The 23,608-nt window shown below is 40.9% G+C and overlaps 1 protein-coding gene across 2 annotated transcripts in view; it reads left to right on the top strand.

The window, feature by feature from the left end:
* The first annotated feature begins 261 nt into the window (after nt 1-261).
* The window catches only part of ARHGAP18 (Rho GTPase activating protein 18), a 139,495-nt gene continuing 116,148 nt past the window's right edge, over nt 262-23,608 (top strand). For both annotated transcript variants that reach the window (XM_025383579.1, XM_025383580.1), the window contains exon 1: nt 262-464. In XM_025383579.1, the coding sequence (XP_025239364.1) occupies nt 352-464 (113 nt within the window). In that variant the 5' untranslated portion in view covers nt 262-351. The remainder of the gene's footprint in view (nt 465-23,608) is intronic.

The following is a 23,608-nucleotide window of genomic DNA, read 5'->3' as shown; positions in this document are numbered from 1 at the left end:
CCTAAGCAAGATGGCTTGTAGTTACAGTTTTGAGTTGAATATACGTTCTGGCAGTTTAATCTGATCAGACTAACTTGGGGGTAGGTGCAACCCGTCGCTTCCACCCTTCGCCTCCTTTAACCAAAGCCGCCCAGAGTGCAATTGCCCAGAGTTTAAACAATGCTGTGAGTTGCAGCTTCTAATTGGAGAGGCAGGAAGCCCTTCCCTGGACAGACCCCGCCCCTCCCCGTGCGAATCACCAGCCTGCGGGGAGGAGCTGGCCAATGCTAATGAGCGAGTTGCCAGGCGAGACAGGAACTTCTTTCCCCTTCTCTGTGTCAGGATCGCAAAAATTATGCCCCTTCTCTCACCATGAGCTGGCTCTCCAGTTCCCAGGGAGTGGTGCTAACAGCCTACCACCCCAGCGGCAAGGACCAGGCCGTGGGGGACAGCCATGCAAAGGGAGGGGAGGAAGCCACCTCGAGGTAAGCCTTTGGAAGCTGAAAACAAAACCAAACCCTCTTACCTGCTCCAGGGAAAAAGTGACAGGGAAGTTGGCGTGGGGAGAAGGGAATTCCATCTGCACGTCGAGCCTAAGCTCATGCAGCAGCAGTAGCAACGTTTGGCGTGATTTTTATGTACTTTTCATCTCACCTAGTCCAAGTCTGAAATAACCCATATGATGACTGGTGAAGACGGACAAGAAGGAACTGGGGAGAGGACTGTATGGGCTGTCAGACTAGGTGTTTAGCAGGTGCATTTGCACATGCTGAAAGATCAAATAGGTGTATCTGAAACACTTCCTTTCCTATGAAATGGAATTCTTGAATGGGCTCAAGGCACTGCCACTGGAACTGTTCGCTGGGAAAGTCTGCCAAAAAGCAGGGAGACTGTTCACTGTACTGTACAAGCTGTTGTTAGAGTGTTTTTTTTCACCCTCTCTTTGCTGAAAGCAAACCTCTTAGGCAAAAAGCCCAAGACACTGGCCTGTGGCAATATGTTTCACATTCTTTTGTGTATGTGGATTTTTTTTCCCCCAGGCTTTCAGAAAGGAGTTTTTGTCAGGAGATAGCACTCTGCTGCTGGAGTGAAATGTGGTTAATGTTAAATCACTTTATAGGCAGAGAGGGCAAATGTTCTATAGACCACTGAGGCACAAAGGGTACCTTTCTCCCTGTCTGTGTACTTTGTTCTTGTTCCGTTTTCTAAGAGCTTTTTTTTTTTTCTTTCTCTCCTTAATGACCTTCTCACTAGCTGAACATTTTTACCTCCATCAAGATATAAATCATAAATATTGGCCTAGAAGATTGCAAGAAGCAAATACTAACCTAATAGCCTAGAACACTAAATTAGTTATCAGTAAGCACATTTCCTCCTCAATGCTTAATGTGATAATAAAACCTTCTTTGTTCTTATGTGACTTATGCCTGTGCCTTAAGCTGAAATAATGCTGCCTTTCATTTGTTTTAAAATCCCCAAATATGAGGGAGGGAGAAAAATCAAAGGAATGGCTGTAATACTTGGTGTTAGACTCCCAGCTGACCGGAACTGTTTCTCACATAGCATCCACAGTATGTATTTCATTGAATGAATTCATTTCCAAAGATGAAAAAGATTTGCTGCTTGTGCCTTAGCTGTGTTACCATTTCATTTTCCATCATTTTAAATGACTTAATGTTAAATCATTAAATCAAGAGATCTTGAGGTGTTTTCATCCATTTTCCTGTAATGTATTAGTAATTGTTAAGCATTAAGCAGCCTGCAACACCAACCCCATACCCAACCATAACTTGGATTCCACATGTCAGTCAAAATTGCCAAAATTATACAAGCACAGCACATTCTCCAATGACTTTAGGCTGGGATGGCCTAAGGATATGAGCAGAATCTTGGATCTCGATTGTGAGAATGGAAAGGACCTTAAGGACTGTGAGTCCAAACCTCTCATTTTCACATAGGACTCAAACCCCAGGGATTAGTTAAGTTTTTGGAAGGTCTGAAGTTCTAGGCCTTTGTCTGGGGCTGCATCTCCAGTTCTGGATACTCATTATTCTGTGTTTGCAGTGTGGGTGGCCCATACTTGAGTGGGTTGAGAGAACAAGAGAGGATCAGACCATTCTCTGCCTAGGCTGAAGCAGAACCAAGAGGCCCTAAGGTGGCAGGGTGGGCAGCTGCCCACACAGCAGGTGCCCTGTGTAGGGCCACAGCTCCAGGTGGGCATCTTTGTTGGCTGCCATGTAGCCTGCCCATACCAGACCCAGCTTCCCACCACTGAGTTAGTTCTAGGGATCGTTACTGATATTGAGCGGAGAAGATGGGAGCCTGGTTTCAGGGCAGGGAGGAAGGAGGAAGGAGGGAGGAAGGCTAGTCTTCACTGGCTTTTACCCTTAAGGAAGGGGTAACGAATCAGATAAACTTATTGTTGTTTTGGGAGACTGCCCTGTTTATCCTGGGAGAATTGAGATACTGTAATTGATATGGGGGAGGGGATGGATAGAAGGAAGGAGGATTTGAAGGTGGGATGGGGTCAGTGGTGACCACCTAAGAATGGTGATGGTGGTTTGGGGTGGGGGTGGACTGGACTTTGGCTTTGGCTGGGTTGGTCAGGTGATGTTTTAAGCACTGGGAGGCTGCTCCAAGGTGCAAGGTTGATGGTCGATGCCTATTTAAAGAAGTTCTCCAAAAAGTAAAAACAAAACAAAACTCTTAAAAAGCGGCTACATTAGGCTGGGTGTGATGGCTCACACTTGCCGTCCCAGCACGTTGGAAAGCTGAGGTGGGTGGATTGCTTGAGCTCAGGAGTTAGAGACCAGCCTGGGCAAAAAAAAAGACCCCCCCAAAAAATTCTTTACCAAAAATAAAACACACACACACACAAAAAAACCACACACACACACAAACTAGGCATGGTAGCGCATGCCTGTGGTCCCAGCTACTCAGGAGGCTGATGTGGGAGGATCACTTGAGGCTGTGGGGGCAGAGATTGCAGTGAGCCGAGATCACGCCACTGCACTCCAGCCTGGGTGAGGGAGCGAGACCCTAGCTCAAAGAAAAATAATAATAAATAAAATAAAAATAAAAGCTAAATTAAATTCTGCATTTCCTCCTACCCATTTAAAAGTTATAGGAGAGAGCATGGAAGTATAACTTTTCTTATCACTATATTTTGTCTGTAAATAATATGTTCTTTGAAATATTTAATCCAATATTTAGTTTCATGAGATGAATTCATGCCTTTATAATGCCGTTTATACATATGTATATGACTTAGCGTATGACTTAGCGTATTTATTGAAAAGTATTTCTTTTTTTTTTTGAGATGGAGTTTTGCTCTTGTTGCCCAGGCTGGAGCACAATGGCACGATCTTGGCTCACTGCAACCTCTGCCTCCCAGGTTCAAGCTATTCTTCTGCCTCAGCCTCCAGAGTAGCTGGGACTACAGGCATGCACCTGTAGCTACCTAATTCCTTAGCTACCTAAATGGACTGATGAGTGAGATATTTTTATGCCTTCTCTGAATAAATGTATGGCATTCATCATGTAACGTCTTGTTGACCCAACTTGCCATTGGTATTAGGTAGGCAGAACCAAGAGGCACTACACAGGGGTGACATAAACCCAGAAACCCTGGACTCTGGGGCCAACCTGTCTGGGGTCACATCCCAACTCTCTCATTCATTAGCAGTGTGACCTTGGAGGAGTTCTCTTAGCCTCCCAAAGTGCTAGGATTTCAGGCATAAGCCACTCTGCCCAGCCTGAAAGTGTTTGAGTTTTAGCCTAGCCATACCAAGTCTTTTTTTTGTTTTGAGACAGAGTCTCACTGTGTCACCCAGGGTGGAATGCAGTGGCGTGATCTGGGCTCACTGCAACCTCCGTCTCCCAGGTTCAAGTGATTCTCCTGCTTTAGCCTCCCAAGCATCTGGGATTACAGGCAAGTGCCACCACCCCTGGCTAATTTTTGTATTTTTAGTAGAGACGGGGTTTCACCATGTTGACCAGGCTGGTCTCGAACTCCTGATCTCAGATGATCTGCCCACCTTGTCCTCCCAAAGTGCTGAGACTACAGGCATGAGCCACTGCACCTGGCTCCAAGTCCTTTTTTATTACCATTTGGTCTTTTGAAAAACTGGGATAGTAGGGAATTAATATTTTTGGAAGTAATTTGTTAGCTAAAATTTTCTTCATTCCATTATCCCTCTTTATCAGAAAACATTCATTGAATGTCAGATTAAGGAATTCCTCCCACTCCTGGTTACAGCCTCTCCCTTTATAGAGTTCTGTTTTTCTTTTGTGTGTTTCCTCATCAAAACATGAGGATTTGAAGAAATATGTTAACATTAGTTGTTATGGCTGACTTGTACACAGTTGAATGTTTCCAAAGGAAACCACTTTTTTATGAGTAGCTATATTTATAAGACTTTGTTTACTTGTTTTTCAAGCAGGCTTCTTAATATTTACTTTAGAAAAGAATTTTTTCAAAGAATATTGCATTTTGTCTATTCTTGCTGTTCTCCTTTGACTTTCCCATTTTAAGAGAAATGGTTGTTTGCTTTGTATATTTTTTACTAATATTTTAATATGAACATCAACCTTTTTTATTGGGCCTTTTAACTCCTTAGCTACCTAAATGGACTGATGAGTGAGATATTTTTATGCCTTCTCTGAATAAATGTATGGCATTCATCATGTAAGGTCTTGTTGACCCAACTTGCCATTGGTATTAGGTAGGCAGAACCAAGAGGCACTACACAGGGGTGACATAAACCCAGAAACCCTGGACTCTGGGGCCAACCTGTCTGGGGTCACATCCCAACTCTCTCATTCATTAGCAGTGTGACCTTGGAGGAGTTCTCTCTCTACCTATAAATTGAACTTCATAATATTACTCACCTCATTAAGACAGCTGAGTGGGATGAACTCTGTCAAGCCCATAGAAGAGTGTCTGGTTTGTAGCTAGCTGCTTTTTCTTTAATACTAGGTAAAGAAAAGGAAAGAAAGGATTGAGTTTTGCAGGATATGGAATATTCTCCCTTGTTTCAGAAGCGTTTTTCTGAATATCATTTTGTCATGTGTTAAGAAACCTGGGCATGATCCATATGCTTAAAAAATGACGTATTTGAGAATGAACCATAATGTAAAAGTTTAGGCCTTTCAAGTTTGAAAGACCTTGGAAATATCATCTTGATCCATAGCACCATTTATGATTTGAACTGGTAGTGATTGCCTATACTAGGCCTTTCTTGGGGGTATTGATGGGCATTGAGGTCTGCAAATATTGACTCTATGGTAAGATAGAATGTGGGTGGATCCTCTTTTGGCAGCTGGACTCACTCCGGTCTCCATGCTTTCCTCCTGTTCTTAAAACTACTACTGGCCAGTATGCCAAATGTAAGAGGGCTATCATCTTGATAAGCTTATCTCAGTTCTTGACTTGTTCATGTCTCACCCATTCGTTGGTTCTACAAGCATAATCATTCAGTCATTCCACATATAAGAGCTCTCTCTTACTGTGTATCACGCAGTTGTTTAAATACTGGGGTTGTAATGGGGGGAAATAAACTAGACAAACACCTGGGTGCAGGGAGGGTAGCTTGGAGGGAAAAAAGACCTGAGCAGGTGACAGGTGAGCCCCAAAATATCTGGGGGCAAAAATCAGAAGAAGAGCTTTTAAGGCAGGTAGTGGGTAGGGAGTGTAGAAGCCTTAAGCCTAGATAGAGTAAGTCTGAAACCAAGTACCCAGAGAGCAAAGAGCCCTGCGTGGCTGCAGGGGTCAGGGTAAGGAAGAGGGAGGAAGAAGAAAGCAAGGTGTGAGTTGATAACCTTATAGAACATTTGAGGGCTTGGGTTTTTGCTGAAAGAAAGATGGGAAGCCGTTGAGGGAGTGGGTTTTGAGCAGTGGAGGAAGAGAGCACATTTAAAAGGTCCCTGTGGCTGTTATATTGATTATGGAGTGTAGAAGCAGTGGTACCGCTCAAGAAGTTAAGGTGGTGGTGGTTTGGGCCAGGATTTCAGTTGTTTTAGTAATTAATGGGGTGAGCAGCGGAGTCTTTTGACGTTAGAGCCTGTAGGAGATGGACAAATGAGAATACCTGAAGATTGTTGCAAGGTTTTTGCCCTAAGGAACTTGTAATGTTAAAGTGATCATTAATTTAGATAGGGAAGACTTGCAGAGGGGTATAAGGGGGCTGGGGTAAATTGAGCAAGACATGAAGCTCAGTTTTTTGTTTTTTGTTTTTGTTTGTTTTTTTCCAATACTGAGTCTCGCTGTGTCACCCAGGTTGGAGTGCAATGGGTGATCTTGGCACATTGCAGCCTCCACCTCCCAGGTTCAAGCGATTTTTGTGTCTCAGGCTCCCCAGTAGCTGGGATTACAGGTGCCTGCTGCCATGCCTGGCTAATTTTTGAATTTTTAGTGAAGATGGGGTTTCACCATGTTGGCCAGGCTGGTCTTGAACTCCTGACCTCAAGTGATCTGCCTGCGTCGTCCTCCCAAAGTGCTAGGATTATAGGTGTGAGCCATCATGCCTGGCCTGAAGCTCAGTTTTGAGAAACATCTTTTTGAGATAAACATTAAAAGAGAAACATGGCTGGCTGTCTTGATTAGTTCAGTGTTTTTACATGAATCTTCACAGGATTTTAAAAACCTATGTAGTATACCATTAAAAAAGTTTCCGCATTCTGAATTTGTATATTACCTGATGGTGTGTGTGTGTGTGTGTATATATATATATATATTTGTTGTTGTTGTTGTTGTTGTTGGAAAAAAGGAATGGTAATGAGTTTTTATAATGCAATTATGTAATATGTAAATTTTATTTTTTCTAACTTTAGCTTCTAAAGGGTATTTCCTCATTCTAATTTCATAGAATTTAGTGACTAAATGGATTTAAACCTGTCCATGGGGATAATTGTTTTCCAGATCAATCTCTTCCCTCAATTTCGTAACATAAGGGTCCTTTGTAAAGACATTTTCTTCACTGTAGTTTAAAAGCCCTATCCATAGTTTCTTCTTGAATTGTTAGAGGTTGCACCCAGTGTCCAACTGGGGAGGTCTTACGTTCATTGACAGACATGTGATATTTGCCTTTTGATTCCTCTCATTGACGAGACCTGTGGTTTTTGTGGGCCTATTAAAGTTATAATATCTTCATAGAACTTTTAATTAAGTTTATGCCTTTCAAATATAAGGATTTAGAAATTATCAGAACCATCCCCACTCACCCCCTCCTAGAGAAACTTGCTGAACATTTGCCTTGTTGTCCACAGCACATTTATTACTTCTGCATTGTATAATTGCACTGTGCTCCCTTGTCTCTTCTAAGGGGGGCTTGCTCTCATATTTTATGAATTTCCTAATATTTTGAGTTCTACTAGTATTTATCATACTTCTACAAGTGTTGAAGCAATAAAGACTCATAACAATTGATGCATTTAATCATGCACATGATTGCCACTGGACTGCATGGGTGTTAGGCTTAAATCACTTTTGATAAATGGACCTATTGCCAGAACAAATTATCTGTTTCACTCTTCTTTTTTAATTCCCCGCTGGCTGTAAACATCTGTCTCATGAATTAGAAAGAGAACCCAGCACCCTAGAGGCCAAGACTGCCCCTGGCCACAGGGTCAGTTCCCTCTCTACTCCTTGCTCATGAATCTGTAAGGTCCACGCCCTGTGGCTGTCTTCTTTCTCCTGCCTCCCTTTCTTCTTCCTCCTGCCTCTTCTTCTTCTTTTGTTTGTTTTGGAGATGGAATCTCGCTCTGTTGCCAGGCTGGAGTGCATGGCGCAATCTCGGCTCACTGCAACCTCTGTCTCCTGGGTTGAAGCAATTCTCCTGACTCAGCTTCCCGAGTAGCTGGGATTACAGGCATGCACCACCACACCTGTCTAATTTTTGTATTTTTATTAGAGACAAGGTTTTGCCATGGTGGCCAGGCTGGTCTCGAACTCCTGACCTCAGGTGATCCGCCCACCTAGGCCTCCCAAAGTGCTGGGATTACAGCTGTGAGCCACTGTGCCCGGCCCTGCTGCCTCTTCTTGATTCTGCTCTGTCCAAAAGCCCTGAGAAGGCTGTCTCGTTGTCGTAGTGGTGTCACTGTGACGAGGCCCGTAGGCGGTGGGTCTCAGTGGGAGTCGTTAACAGCATGGATCACCCCATAGGTTTGGGGTTGCTAGACCAGCTATGACAACAATCCTCTCCTGAACCCTGCTCTAGGTACCCTCTGTCCTGTGCCCACCCTTTCATTTCGTACGAATACTTTGAGAAAGATGGTTTTTTCTAAATGTTTTATTTAGTTGGTATTTAATGGGCTTTTTATTTTCTTTTGATTAAAAAGGGATACAGAATAAGAAATCTCATTATTTGAGAAGAGTGGGGATGAGTCAGGGTATTGGGCATGGATTAGGGCAGGAGGAGCAGAAGGGATGTCTAGATCTTTCTAAAGGCACATTCTTTTGACTTCCATGTTTGTTGCTGTGAGCTGGCCAAGTTTATCCTTTTTTTGCAAGAAATAAACAGAAAACATGGAGACCTGTGTGACCAGTTACTACCTGTGGTTTTTTCCCATACTCAAGTCCACTAAGTATCTGAATTTCTGTGTTGAAAAAGAGTATGGCACCTCATCTCCTTTTCGTATGCATTTGGTAGAAGCTTTTTGGCTGTAAAGAACAATGAGGTTTCCTGATGGGAAATGAGGTTTATTACAGGGATCTGGGTCATAGGAAAAGGAGGCATCTCTTCTTCCCTTAGCAACTGATCATGTGTGGACACTCATGGCGTTTCTGCTCTCTTGGAGACTCTCGATCTTTTGCTAACCACTGGTTTTCTAATTTCATCATTTCAGTTTGAGCTTTTAGCTCCTGATGGATGCCCAGCCTGGTTACCTCCTGAGTCATCTTACATTTCATAGCTAACTGACCCATCTCTTTATTTCCTAATTTCGCTTTTTTTTTTTTTTTTTTTTTTAAAGATGGAGTCTCACTCTGTCGTCCAGGTTGGAGTGCAGTGGCACGATCTCGGCTCACTGCAACCTCCGCCTCCCGGGTTCAAGTGATTCTCCTGCCTCAGCCTCCCAAGTAGCTGAGATTACAGGCGCCCGCCACTACGCCTGGCTAATTTTTGTATTTTTAGTAGAGATGGGGTTTCACCATGTTAGTCAGGCTGGTCTCAAACTCCTGACCTCTCGATCTGCCTGCCTCGGCCTCCCAAAGTGCAGGGATTACAGGCATGAGCCACCGTGCCCAGCCTTAATTTCACATTTTTAAAAGGAGATCAGATTTGTCCAGTTAATCTTTGTGAACAGGCCATAGTACATCCCCAGGCAGCTTATAATTTGGCTTGTTCTGGATCTTTTTAGAAAAGCAGAGTCTGTGGATAGGGAGATCCCTGGACAAAGGATGTGGCATCTTTGCTAAGATATTTAGGACATAACACATTTATCTGGTTCCTCATTTATGAAATCATATCGTGTAATGATGTCCTGCCTGCTTCACAAAGTTAATCATAAAGATCAAATGTGTAGCGTTTGAGAAAGTTAAAAAATTATACTGATGAACATTATTACTAAATCCTTTTCCATACAGTATCTTACAATTTCCCCAGACATTTCACTTCATTTCACTTAACCAGAGTTGTCATACTAAACTTCTGAGTTTAATTTGAGTTTTACTTTTCGCTATATACTCAGATGTAAGTTCATCGAGGGTGGGAAACTGCCTGTCTTTTTTTTTTTTTAAGGGAGGAGTGTTCCTTTATACCTAAGCCTTGGCAAAGTGCTTAGTCCACTTTAGGCAGTTACTAAAAGATTGAATGAATGAACGAGTGAGCGGGAGGAGGCGTAGTGATTGCATACACAGATTTTGGAGCTAGATTGCCAGGGCTGAAGTCCTGCTTTCTTTCATGTAGTAGCTTGTGACTCTGGGTTAGTTATTTAATGTTTCAGGGCCTCAAGTTTTTTGTTTCCTTCTGCACACTGGGAATAATAATACCTAACTCAAGAGTTATTTTAAGGATTGACTGAGTCAAATATGTAACATACTTACATGAGTGCTTGACATAAAGTACATGTTTTTGATGATGATAAAGGGCAGACTGTTACCTGTTGGTGAATTAATTTGGAAATAGTATAGGAAAGCATCGTTGTGATTAATTTGTAAGTCATTTGGGAAATGAATGTTTGTTTCTAATGCATATGCAGTATAACGCCTTTATTTTAAAACTAATAGTGGGATGAGTTATATAAATAGCTCATATTATTTGAATACTACATTTAATATCCAAAAAGGGGCCGGGCGCGGTGGCTCAAGCCTGTAATCCCAGCACTTTGGGAGGCCGAGACGGGCGGATCACGAGGTCAGGAGATCGAGACCATCCTGGCTAACACGGTGAAACCCCGTCTCTACTAAAAAATACAAAAAAACTAGCCGGGCGAGGTGGTGGGCGCCTGTAGTCCCAGCTACTCGGGAGGCTGAGGCAGGAGAATGGCGTGAACCCAGGAGGCGGAGCTTGCAGTGAGCCAAGATCAGGCCACTGCACTCCAGCCTGGGCGGCAGAGCGAGACTCTGTCTCAAAAAAAAAAAAAAAAAAAATATCCAAAAAGGACTTTAAGTGTTTAAACGTGTCGAACTCTTGTTAGGCCCGGGTGACTGTTTTGAATAGCTTTAATGCTTCAGTTTGGGTAGCTATAAAGTTGCAGAGTGTTTGTTGCTCTTAATAAGATGGAAAATCGTCTAGTATAGAGCAAGGAAAAGTTACTTGCACATGTTCCTCAAAGAGCAAATTGACTTTAGGTTATATGAATACTTGCAGGTAAAAGTACCAATGTATTGTTGTAGCTAAAGGGTTTGAGAAAAGAATAATTGTTATACTTTTGTGCCCTTAAAATTTATTTATATAAAACAGCTGTTTTTGATTAGGCTGTTCTCATAACCAAGAAGTGATGTTTCATGGGGCAGAGTTCAGCTGAATGTATATCTGTGGCACAGATCTGGGGGATGTGTTCCCTTCACCTAGTTCTTCTTGAGCTCTGTGCCCCATCTCCTTCCCATTTAATGCAAAAATTTGAAAACTGTCCTGTTTTTCTCCTCATCTATAGAATACATAATAAACTTGCGTACATGCTCCAGGCTGTAGGCTAGGAAACTATGTCCTCCTAGTAAGTTCTCCAGTTTCTCCCTACACCTACATTTCAAGTTCTTATCAGCACTGTAGTTCCTGCTTACAATAAGGCTCATAAGAGCAGGCTGCTTTGCTTCCACCTCTAAGAGACAGGGACTTTTTTGGTGGGTGTGGACATAATTAGCGAAAGGATGAACTGGAGGGGAGGATAGAGCTGTATGCAATTAGAAATTTAGAAGCCATTTTTCATAGGGAAAAAATAGCAAAAGTGATTTTTAAATTCCATGGAGATATTCATTCTATAATTCTACCATATTATGGATTAATTTCTTTTTGCTAGCCAGAAAACTTAAAACAGCGTTTATTTGTAGCACCATTACTGTAGGAAAAGTTCCCAACTACAGGTTTAGAAATAAACTTTTCCAACCCAAATAAAGTCTTCAGCTAAGTTGGGGGTTTCTGTTCAATGTTTCTTTGTTGCGTCTCCAGACTTTTGTGATCTGAGAAGTAAAAGTTCTGATTTTTTTCTGCTTCTAGTTTTATCTTACTTTAGTACAATGTCCTTCCCCCGGCACATGGGAGCTTTGTATACTCCAATAAATATGCCTTTCTTTGTCTCCTAAACATGTGCCTGCCTTCTGTTAGGGATTATGTACTTGTCTACATTTGTCATTGATTTGGGACTATTTAGGAAGGTGGAAAATGGCATGCATTCTTGTGACTTTAGATGAATCAGATTATAGCTGTATAATGTAATTAATGTAGTAAAGTAAGAAGAAGTGCTTTGGCTGGGCGTGGTGGCTCATGCCTGTAAATCCCAGCACTTTGGGAGGCCGAGGCTGGTGGATCGCAAGGTCAGGAGTTCAAGACCAGCCTGGCCAATATGGTGAAACTCCGTCTCTACTAAAAATACAGGAATTAGCTGGGCGTTAGGCTGGGTGCGTGGCTCATGTCTGTAATCCCAGCACTCTGGGATGCCAAGGCGGGGTGGGTCATCTGAGGTCAGTGGTTCAAGACCAGCCTGGCCAACATGGCGAAAGCCCGTCTCTACTAAAAATAAAAAAAATTAGTCTGGCGTGGTGGTACATGCCTGTAATCCCAGCTACTCGGGAGGCTGAGGTGGGAGAATTGCTTGAACCCATTGGGCGGAGGTTGCAGTGAGCTGAGATTGTGCCATTGCACTCTAGCTTGGGCGACAAGAGCAAAACTTCGTCTCAAAAAAAAAAAAAAAAACTGGACATGGTGGTACGTGCTGCTCAGGAGGCTGAGGCAGGAGAATCGCTTGAACCCAGGAAACGGAGGTTGCAGTTAGCCAAGATCGCGTTACTGCACTCCAGCTTGGGCGAAAGAGCAAGCCTCCGTCTCCAAAAAAAAAAGTGCTTTAACACCATGCTTCTATAAAATTAGAATTCTGTAGAAAAATCTTGCAATTCACACTAACAAGAATTTTGAAATTTTGGTGGTTTGGCTGTAGAGATCTGGCTCATTTCTGAATGCTAATGACTGTCAGATACCATCTATATTTGAGGAAAATAATAGGAATTATTGATTGAACAGCATAAAATTAAAATCATACTTAGAGATTTGGGTAACTCAGGCTTTAAAGACATGTAAACATGGGATATCTTAAGTTTTAAATTATTTTTTGAAAATGAATACATGTTTTAACTAAACAAGAGTGAAGGTTTTTGCTAGGTATAAATGATAAGCCTAGAAAAAAACAAATGTACAAATGTCTGCTCTGAAGGAGCTTGCAGTACAACTCAATTGGGTTCTAAAACAACTTTTTAAATATAATATTTAGGAAGTCTTGCATGGCTCTTTCTTTTGAGGAATAGAACTTTCAAAGAGTTTGTTGTTGAGTAATGGAGATGAAGTTTGAGTAAGAAAAGGTAAGTTGGCAACTGAAAGTTGAAAGCAACTCAGGCTATTTATAGGTGGGCTAGAAACATGTAACTTGATCAACGTATTCTATAATTAATGTTTTTACTAAGGTTACTAAGTGTGTGCCTGTTCATTTCTCGTTGTCCAAATAATACAAAGTTACGGTACATCATCTGATAGAATATTTTTAGGTGAAATTAGGAGTAAATGTATATAGTGTCTTTTTTAAAGATAAATTATTGGTGGTTAATTTTTTATTTATTATTGAAAATGGGGATATATTTTAATGTTTCCAGACTGAATTTCTTTGGAATTATAGCATTTCTGAATTATTTTCTCTTATAGTGTAATCACACAGGATATATTTAGGCAATTGTATAAGTGCATTATTAATCCTTTGCCCCCTGTTATTTTCTTAGAACAAGGTTTATTTACAGAAGAATCAATAGAGACCTGGCAGGTAATAAATGAGTGAAGTGGATGACTAGAAATTGCAGGCCTCAGAAAAATGTGGGTTTTGGTAGAAAATGTTAGCTAGGATTTCCAAAATACTGAGTAAGAAAAAAAAAAGTCCCATCTGCAGGATGGATCTGACCCAGGCACTGCCAGTGTGTGACCCCTATCCTGAAGGACAAGGTGGTGGTTTGAGTTGTCTGTTACTGTGAAACATACCATTCCAAAACTTAGGGGCTAAAAACTCCAGTTTTCTTTTCTGATTCTGGAGGATCACAATCAAATTCTTTCTTGGGCTTTATCATGCAAGATGGGCTAGGGTGGGGTCATCGGAGGCTTCTTCATGTACACATTTATTTGGCACTTGTGCTGGTTGGTTATCTCTTGCATTTCTCCTCCTGCATTTTCTGGATGACTTGGGCTCCCTGATAGTACTACAGTAGCCAGGTAATCAGACTTCTGACATTCTTGCGGGTTTACCCCAGAGCGAGGATTTCGAGAAGTCTAGGAGGAAGCTACCAGGCTTCTCATGACCTCAGAAGTTACTCATTGTCACTTGGCTGTGTTCTATTGGCCAATTAATCATAGGCCAACTCAGATTCGAGAGGATGGAGGAATAGGATACACTTCTCAATGAGGGAATGGCTAGCACACAGAGAGGAGAAGGAGTTGATCGTGGCTATCTTTGGTGAAAAGCTACCCAGATGTCATTCCAGGCTCTTTGTACCTGGCCTTACCTGCCTTTCCTGATCTTCTTGCTTGCTACTCTTATACAGGATCCCCTATACCCTGGAGCGTGACTTTAAAATCTGCATCTGTATATAAATGCATATCCTATGTGCATTTATCTCTTAGCCTTGCTTTGTTGGTAACTTCATATTGAATAATCTTTTTGTTCATCACGAACATAAATGCCTTATGCAGGGGCCTGGTATTATTCTTTATCCTAAGGACTATATAGATTCAATTCCCCATATATAATAGAACTTAACTATATTTTTGAATTGATTGATATTTGATATTTTAGAAGGATTGGATATTTATTGTTTGCAGGACACTTTATTATACAGACTTTTCCCCCCTGCTAAAAATTATGGGGCCGGGCGCCGTGGCTCATGCCTGTAATCCCAGCACTTTGGGGGGCCGAGGCGGGCAGATCACGAGGTTGGGAGATCGAGACCATCCTGGCTAAAACGGTGAAACCCCCGTCTCTACTAAAAAAAATACAAAAAATTAGCCAGGCGTGGTGGCGGGCGTCTATAGTCCCAGCTACTCAGGAGGCTGAGGCAGGAGAATGGCGTGAACCCGGGAGGCGGAGCTTGCAGTGAGCCGAGATCACGCCACTGCGCTCCAGCCTGGGCGACAGAGCGAGACTCCGTCTTCAAAAAAAAAAAAAAAAAAAATTATGCTTGATTCCCAAAAATGTTTTCCAAAAAGTATGTAAATTTAGATTTTAGGCACAAGTGCCAATTTGAATTTGGGAAGAACAGAGTACTGAGAAACGAGATACTCTTTTAAAGAACATGACAGGGTCTGTAGGAAGTTCTTGTGAAATGTCAGCTAGCTATTATTCTGTGTAGTGTAATAAATTAAGCTGCTGCTGCCTTTTCTTGGCAGCCAAGTTGCCAAAGGCCCTTCTTTGTTTACATCCAGTGATATTTACTCTAAGGGACTATTGGACACAGATGCAGTGTTTTAGAGTAGGTGGTATTTTTTTGAGATCACATGTTACATGTGAAAAACATCCCAGAGGCTATAGGAAAATTAATTGCCAGTATTTGAGTTACTTGGTTTTTCTACTCCCAGTACAGTAGTTACATTTAGCAGTCATCCAATAACTGTTATCATTGAGACTTCACGTACTTGAATAGCATCAGTGTAGGATTTCCTTTCTTTCTCGTTTAGAAACTTTCACTTTACTGTGCTTATTACTAAACTCTATTTGCTTCTTGCCACACTTCAAAGAAAGGGAGAAGATAGGTGAGTAGGAAGCCCTCTGAGCTGTAGGCGGGTGGGGCAGGCTGGAGGACAATGTTTTTCCCTTAATTGAGGGAACTTTCTTTTAACAGTACTTTAAGATAAGAAAATGTTTACATTTCTTTAAAATACTTCGTATCTTCAGCTTAGGACTGCCACTGTTTTTGTGGGGACTTAATGCATACATTTAAATTATTTGCCTGTAGAAATGATGGGATGCTTTGTCAGATCACTTAATTGCTAAGATATTAGTGTCATTTAGAGAAATAAACTTTCAGTAATTTTCCCATCTCCTATGTTATAGATTGAAAATTGTGTCATCTCCGTTTTGCAGGGAGAGGAAAAAGACTAATCCCTTTTTAAACTTAGCTTGAAGCCTGAAGCTTGAAGGCAAAGTCCAGGGTAGCAGCTCTTAAAATGAAAGGCCCATTCTTATAGCTATTTACACATCTCAGGAGAGACTAATACTTTGTTAATCCGCTTAAAGCAAAATTTCTTCCATAAATTGGGTTTAGATCCCTGTTTCCAAAATTGTGTGTTGGACACTGTTAACAGGTGTTCCATTAAAAAGAGTTTTGTGGTTCAATATTTTGGTGTAAACAAAGTTTACTGCAGTTAGCAAGCAATGAGTTTCTGGGGCAAAAAAAAGTTTACTGCAGGACTTCTTGTAGCATATAATATCCTGGTGAGTGTTTTGAATCTCTAAAAGAGAGATGCAGAGACTTTGTAGCAAGTAACATATTCCAAATTGTTTTTACCTAGGAGCTATTATTATTATTATTATTATTTGCAGAATTGTTATTACCATTGTTCCAGGGAACACAGTTTGTGAAATTCCCAAACATGGCTGTCCCTTTATACGTTGAAAAATGTTAAAAATTGTATACTTTGGAATTAGTGAGATATTTTAGGCTTTTTCGTAATAGTCGCAGTTGTTAATGTTTTGAAGCTGTCTTCTGCTTGCTACCATATACTTTACAGATATTGACATGATCTGCAGAATCTCCACCTTGGTAAATTTATTTCCATAGTAAGAATATTTCTTTTTAATACTCAAGCTTCACAGAACACAAGTCTTTCAGTAAAACAGTTTTTACTTTATATCTTCTATAGAGAAAATTTATATTTATGTCTTAAAGCCCAATAAAACATTTTAACCTAAATATGGGGGAAATAAGTGACATGTTGAAAACATACACAATGTCAACTAAGAGGATACATACCTTTGTCACTGCCTAGAAGCAACTCATAATCTTACTAACTGGTCTTCAGTTAATAGCATTTTAAGCATTTTGTATTCCAACATGATAGTTTCTTTATTCGACATGGGAGTTTTGTTGCGTATGTTTTAGAAACTGCTTCAGTGTCTTGGGTATATGTGTTACAAGTTTTTTCTATTTAAAAGTGGCACAGTTTCAGCGTTGTCTTGCAGAACATTGATTTTCAGGTAAGGATCACTGCCACTCAGTTGGAGAGGCTGTCTTACCTCATTTAATCCTCATAGCAACCCATTCAGGCTGTTGGTATTATCCTCATTTTACTGATGATGAGACAGAAGCACAGAGAGGTAAAGTAACTTGCCCAAGGTCACACTGCTAGTGGCAGGGCTGAGATTTAGACCTAGGCAATTCGTTGTCAGGGTCTTTACCACTGTGCCATTCAGAGAAATTATTTTGTTTCTATCTTTTGTGAACCGAATGCTATTTCTTCAAGTATATACCGAGCAAGTTAAAAGTACAAGGGAATGTTTGCCTGTCTGGTAGTTTGTGTTTGTTTTTGTAATAAAAGCTCTACTCCCTTTGGTATTTAGAGAAGGTTATGCCAGTCTGGATTCTAGGCAATTCATTGGTAGTAAAATAGGTACTTTGGGAAATCACCTTAACTGCTTTCAGGCGCCAAGATGCTATTTACTATAATAAAGTAGTAAATACTTTTACAAAATTCTGCCATTTAGTAAATAGTTTTGTGTTGCCTTGACATCGACTGGCATTTCATGGTCAGCTGCTCATAAAACTGGGGCAAATTGTATCATCGCAGGAAAGAAGAAAATATATTGAGCACTCTGTATATTCCAAGTACTTTAAGATGGAATTTGTTTAATCCTCATAAGATGAGAATTATTATCCTCATCTTAAAACTCAGGTACATGACATAACTGGTCCCAGATGACGTGACCTGTATGTACATCAGCTTTGGTTTGAACCTCAGTCATTTTCATTGTACTGAGAGGTGTAGAGTCAGTGCAGTTATTGTTTTTCTCCCTTCTGTGTGCATGTGTCTGAGTGGCAGTGGGACCTCAGTTCACAGGGAGGACATCTTCTATGGCAGGCTGTGGTCTGGCTCTTCCTAGCAGCATTTGGGGAGGTCCATGGCTGTAGTGGGGGCCACAGGAACCAAGGGGGAAGTAAGAGTTCCTGTAGATAGAGCAGAAGAGAAAGCCCTAGGCTGGGACCTTCTTCTCTCCCCATTAGTAATCATTTGAAAACTGGAAACTCCATAGATGCATTAAAAGTCTTCTGGAACCAGCATGACACAGAAACAAGATATGCTTTGAGAACACCACTGCTACCACCACCATCACTACTGGCATTAACGGTTGTATTTTTCTTTAGAGGATGAAGCATCAGATCTTCTTAAGCCTAGAAATAGTACAGTAAGATGGCTCTGAGTCTCCTTATCTCCAGGTCTTCCCCAACAATCTAGATTGTTTCGGTGCCCTTGCTGTTGCATAAGAACTTTCCACTCAAATCCAAGGACAATTCTCTTTGGGTGTGAAACAGCTTGGAGTTCTCATAGTTACCGATGAACAGCTCTTTTTCACATAGTAAAGTCATTTATATATTTCAGGGAGACACAAGGACATTAAAGTCTTGGCCTACCACAGACCCAAAGGTTCTAAAATAAAATGACCTATTTGGTGGTTCAAAAGTGCCTTTGATTAAATTACTGGATATTTGAGAAGGTGATGAATAAGGACTGGCTGGTGGGAGAGAATATACTTGTAATAATCTTTTAGTCATGGATCTTTTTCATAGCATGTAGAGTTTCTTAGTTTATAAATATTAGCCAAGTGATCAACTCACTACAGCTCTTTCAGGAGCTTCTCCATTTTTAGGCGAAGTGATTTGAATTTCTTAGGAAGCCAAAGGTATGGGGATTGCCTTCTTCTTGGTCCTAAACCTAGACCTGTTTTATAAATAGATGATTTCCAGGCCAAGGTGTCCCTGCATGACATGTTCCCATAAATGTCCTGCTGCCACAAATTACAAATCTTGGCAAAAATAGAATTCTGTGTCCACTCAAACTGTTCCTGCTTTCCTAGGATGCCATCCCATGCTGCCTTCTCCCTGTAGAGTTCTGTGGGTGATGTCTGTGTGCTTTCATATTTCTCCCCTGAAATTCTGTGCCTTTTTAACCACCTTGACATGATATCATTTCTCTGTACCCAGGCAAGTGGTTCGTATGGAGGGATCTTCCAAAGTCAGCCAACCTAGTGCAGAGAGGACAAAGAGAGGGAAGGAAAATATGAATGAACTCTGTGTTACTGGGGACCCAGGCATGATGGAATATTCTTGAGAAAAGGGTTTGCTCAGGCAAGCTTAACTCCCTGGACAGCCTGCCTTTGAGGAGAGGAGAGGAAGGAAGCATGCATTTTGTAAAGAGTAAAACATTTCACAAGGTACTGAAAACAAAATCCACAGAAATGCCCAGGCTGCCCAGCCTTTGACTTAGGCCAGTAGGCCCAGAGGTTGTTCAAAGAAAGAGGGGGTCTTTGGGTTTCAGGGCCAGGAACAGAAAAATGGTCAGGGGCCTGGGAGAGGAGAACAATTATGGAAGGAAAGGGCAGTTGCTCCTCCTCTGTCATTCTACAGAGGTGCTGGCTATGTCAGTGCTGAGGAAGCCCTGGGCCAAGCCCAGGTGGCCCCTGAGAGGAGACTGCCCAAGGCACTCCTGGCAATGGAGGTGGCTTGCAAGAATAGCCAAGGACTGGAGACGCCAGTGTGGGCTGACCAGAAACGGGGGTATCAGATGCATGGACATAGCACTTCCTGGAGCACATGGCTGCAGGGAGGAGTAGCTGTTGCCCCTTGGAAGCCTTTGGGAACCTGAAAACAGACTGGGCAGTGGGTGGGTGAGGACTCCCACAATTATGTGAATGTAGTATCAGCCAGAGACCTTTTGTTTGTTGCCATTGTAGGGTAGTTCACACCTCTGAGATTATGCTTCCTGGTTAGGTGGCGAGAAGCACTTGTTTAGGTGTACTTTTAAAAATTTGTAATTGATAGTGCTCGAATACAATATATCACTTATAAAACTTTGTTCTGTGAACCCTTGGCCAGTAAGTTTTAATGCTTAGAGAGAGCCTCTCTTCAAATTTCTACCTGAAATCGTAATAATCTGAGCATCTTGAAGAAATGATTGAAAGTGAATTTTATTAGGAAAAAACAGCTTATTCAGCAAAATGTTAAAGTGCACAGAAGTCTTTTTAGATTAAGATAGATCTTTTCATGGATATGCTAAAGCATTTCTGCATGATTCAATTTTTTCCCACCCCCGAGTAGTAGTTTTCTTTTTCTGTTAGTGGAGTTCTCTAGGCTTCTAAGGGCCCCATGCTGATAAGAGCTGGGGCCAAAGTCTGTGTAGTCTTTATCAAGGAATAAGGCTAGGGAAAGTGTGTGTTTATGTTGGAGGTGACTGTTTTGGGGCCATTCACTTCCTTCCTTCCCCCATACACATACTACCTGCTTCTTCCCCATCTCATTTGTATTAGTGGACTAAATTAATGTTGAACAACCAGTTGGACTGTGAGGATTTTGTGCAATAATATTACATGCATTGTATTTCTCAAAGGATCAGCTTACATTGAGCTCAATATATAAATGATTGAGATGCAAAACAGTTGTTATGGGGTGATTTTGTATTCAAGTACCATTTTAAAAAATTCAAAAGTAGTTTGTATTGAATAAGTAATGATAGCATTGAAATGAATTTTCAATTTCAAAGATTTTAAGACAATCTTTGAAAGCATATAAATTTTGCTTTATTCAGATATTGTGAAATATTGTGAATATATGAAATTGTGAAAGCATATAAAATTTATTTGGTCTCACATGAATCTTCTAGATTGTGACATATGTCATTAAGCTGGTGAAATTGTAGTATGAAATGTTTTTGTTTTCAGGGGGAGGAATATGAAATGCTACAAATCTACATAATGCTGTATTATTGATATGTATCCTCTATGCCTGAATATCTTCGAAGTGAATATTTATATCATTTAATATTTTATTTGTATTACATATTGGGAAAAAGTAAATAAGGAAAATATTATTTGTTTGAAAATGAACCTTATCTATAGATTCTAAAATTGTACTTGTAAGTAACGTAGACAATCAACTCTCTTTGGTCTCTGAATTGTTATGTTTTATTATATTTGGAATGTGAATCATTTTGCATTTGGAGAAGTTATACGTTGTATGTAATAATAGGTGAGATGAGGGTAAAAATCTACCACTTTTGTTTAAACCACATCAGATACTAATTGTCTCTGTCTTAAGCATAGCATTTGTAGGTTTCTCTCTGATGAACATATATTTAGTTCAGCAGTGGTTTTATTCATTTTTGTGAACTGTTACACTTTAGGCACTGCATGTATATGACGATAATGTAAGAATTATGAATACATTATTGGTGCATTTTTACTTATAGTTTCCATACAAATCATTACACATACACCACATACACACACATGCGCGCACACACATACACACACACGTGTACATGGGCAGAACATTTATGTTGATTTTGTAATGAATAAAACATTATAAATGAACTGTTTGGCCACAGCGCTTATATGTCTACTTATTAACATAAGACTCATAATTTAAATGTATGCAATTACTTAAAAATGAATCAGCCTCCTTTAGAAATTAGATGACAAGTTTACTTACATGGCCAAACCTCTTTGTAGTTTTGGAATTCAGAATGGAAATTTGAAGGCTGGACGCCAGGACTGTGGGAGGTACACAAATAATCGTTTTTCCAGAAATACTGTTTTCCAGGTTTCTGTGAAAAGCAAATGCATGCCTTTTCTAAGTGATGAAATAGAGGAACAGAAAGGTGTCTATATATATGCATTGTGCTTATACACTCACAAGGATTCCTGCAATTATGCTGCAAGGGCATTTTAATGCAAAACTGTAATGTTTAAGTGGATTCTTATTCCTGTATTATTGAGGAAAGTACTCTGGTGAAGTTTTCAAATTCACAGCAATGTAGGCCCGTTTCTCCTTCTTGGGGTAGTTAAAAAACAATATATGCCCATTTCAGCACTTTGGGAGGCTGAGGTGGGTGGATCACTTGAGGCTAGGAGTTCGAGACCAGCCTGGCCAACATGGTGAAACCCCATCTCTACCAAAAATACAAAAATTAGCCGTTCATGAAGGTGCATGCCCACAATCCAAGCTACTCCGGAGGTTGAGGCAGGAGCGTTGCTTGTACCGAGGAGGCAGAGGTTGCAGTGAGCCGAGATCGCACTACTGCACTCCAGCTTGGGTGACAGAGTGAGAGTGAGTCTCAATAAAACAAAAACAAAACCATCCAAGCAACCACACACACACACACACACACACACAAACAATATATGCCGGTTTCTCTTATCCTCACATGAGAGGGAAATCGAAACTTCTCAGCTGTCAGGTTTCTCCTTGGTGTCTTTCATGCTGGAGCCTGGCAAGTTTGTTCCCAAATGCCTGACAAGGCCTCAGAGATGATCATTAGTGACAGCGCACATTTATTCCTCTAGAAATTTCAGATTCGCTCCCTTGATTCTGCTTGTTTAATAAATTCCAGACAAAGGAGAGTAATAGCACATACATTTTGCATGCTAAAGAATTACTTAGAATTTGCCTCTTGTTGACTCTGTGACATTGAGATTCTCAAGGAGACAGGAAGAAAATAGAGGTTTTTATATTAGACAATAGTTAGATGCATTGCTCTTAGCATCAGTCTATTGAATCTCCAAAATACGGAATCATTGTCACTGGTAGCAGCTATATTTGGTTTTCATTACCCAGTATAGTAGCTATCAATGACAAGACTTTTTTTTTTTTTTTTTTGACTTGGAGTTTCATTCTTGTTGCCCAGACCAGAGGGCAATGGCATGATCTCAGCTCACTGCAACCTCTGCCTCTTGCGTTCAAGTGATTCTCCTGCCTAAGCCTCCCAAGTAGCTGGGATTACAGGTATGTGCCACCATGCTTGGCTAATTTTGTACTTTTAGTAGAGATGGAATTTCACCATGTTGGTCAGGCTGGTCTTGAACTCCTGACCTCAGGTGATCCACTCGCCTTGACCATCCAAAGTGCTGGGACTATAGGCGTGAGCCACTGCGCGCAGCTTGATAAGACGTGTTTTTTAGAAACTGCTGTGGTAACTCCTTGGAGTTTAACAGGTGCTTTGTGTACTGTCCCATGTTTTCTACTAAAGATGATAAGCTCTGTCATATCTGTGTTACAGGACTGGAAGTTACAATTATTATAATGTTAAATCATTTTTAAACAATCTTGCTATAGGTGTTTACAGAAGAATGACATCTCACATCCAACTAAGAAGACAGAGAAAGTTTCAGGTTTCATCTTGCTGGCACAGTTGGATAGGATTGGGTTTTAGGATAAGAAGGTAAATACATTCTGGTTTTAGGGGAAGAAGGTAAATACATTCTGAAGAGAGAGAAGTTTGGAAGGGAGTTGATACTGTAAGGATGCTGACATGGCTCTTGGGGAGGCGAAGGGAAGATTGGAACGAGAGGTTGAGGCCACTTTGTGGAAGGTCTTAAAGATCAGTCTTGACTGAAGAATTGGGATTTCTTTTCATCCATGTTTGCTTGTGATCTGCCCACTCTTCAGAATACCCAATTGCTCTATCAGAGATCACTGGGTCTACTGAACTGGAACTGTCTAATGGATTGACATTGCAGTGGGAAGAGGGAGCTCTCGATGACAAGATGGCATGGTTTTGTGTCTCAGATCCACCCTTATTGGTTAACTGACCTTGGATGAGTTACAAAACATCCCTGTGCCTTAGTGGTGTTGTGAAGATTTAAGTGAGCTAAAGCACACAGGCCCACTGGAAATAACTGAAAAAAATGCTTGGTTACTATTGAACCTCTTATGCTATCTGAGACAGTTTCCTCCTCT

Source organism: Theropithecus gelada, chromosome 4 (assembly GCF_003255815.1).
Source record: "Theropithecus gelada isolate Dixy chromosome 4, Tgel_1.0, whole genome shotgun sequence".
Taxonomy (NCBI): domain Eukaryota; kingdom Metazoa; phylum Chordata; class Mammalia; order Primates; family Cercopithecidae; genus Theropithecus; species Theropithecus gelada.
This window is presented reverse-complemented; position numbering and strand designations above follow the sequence as displayed.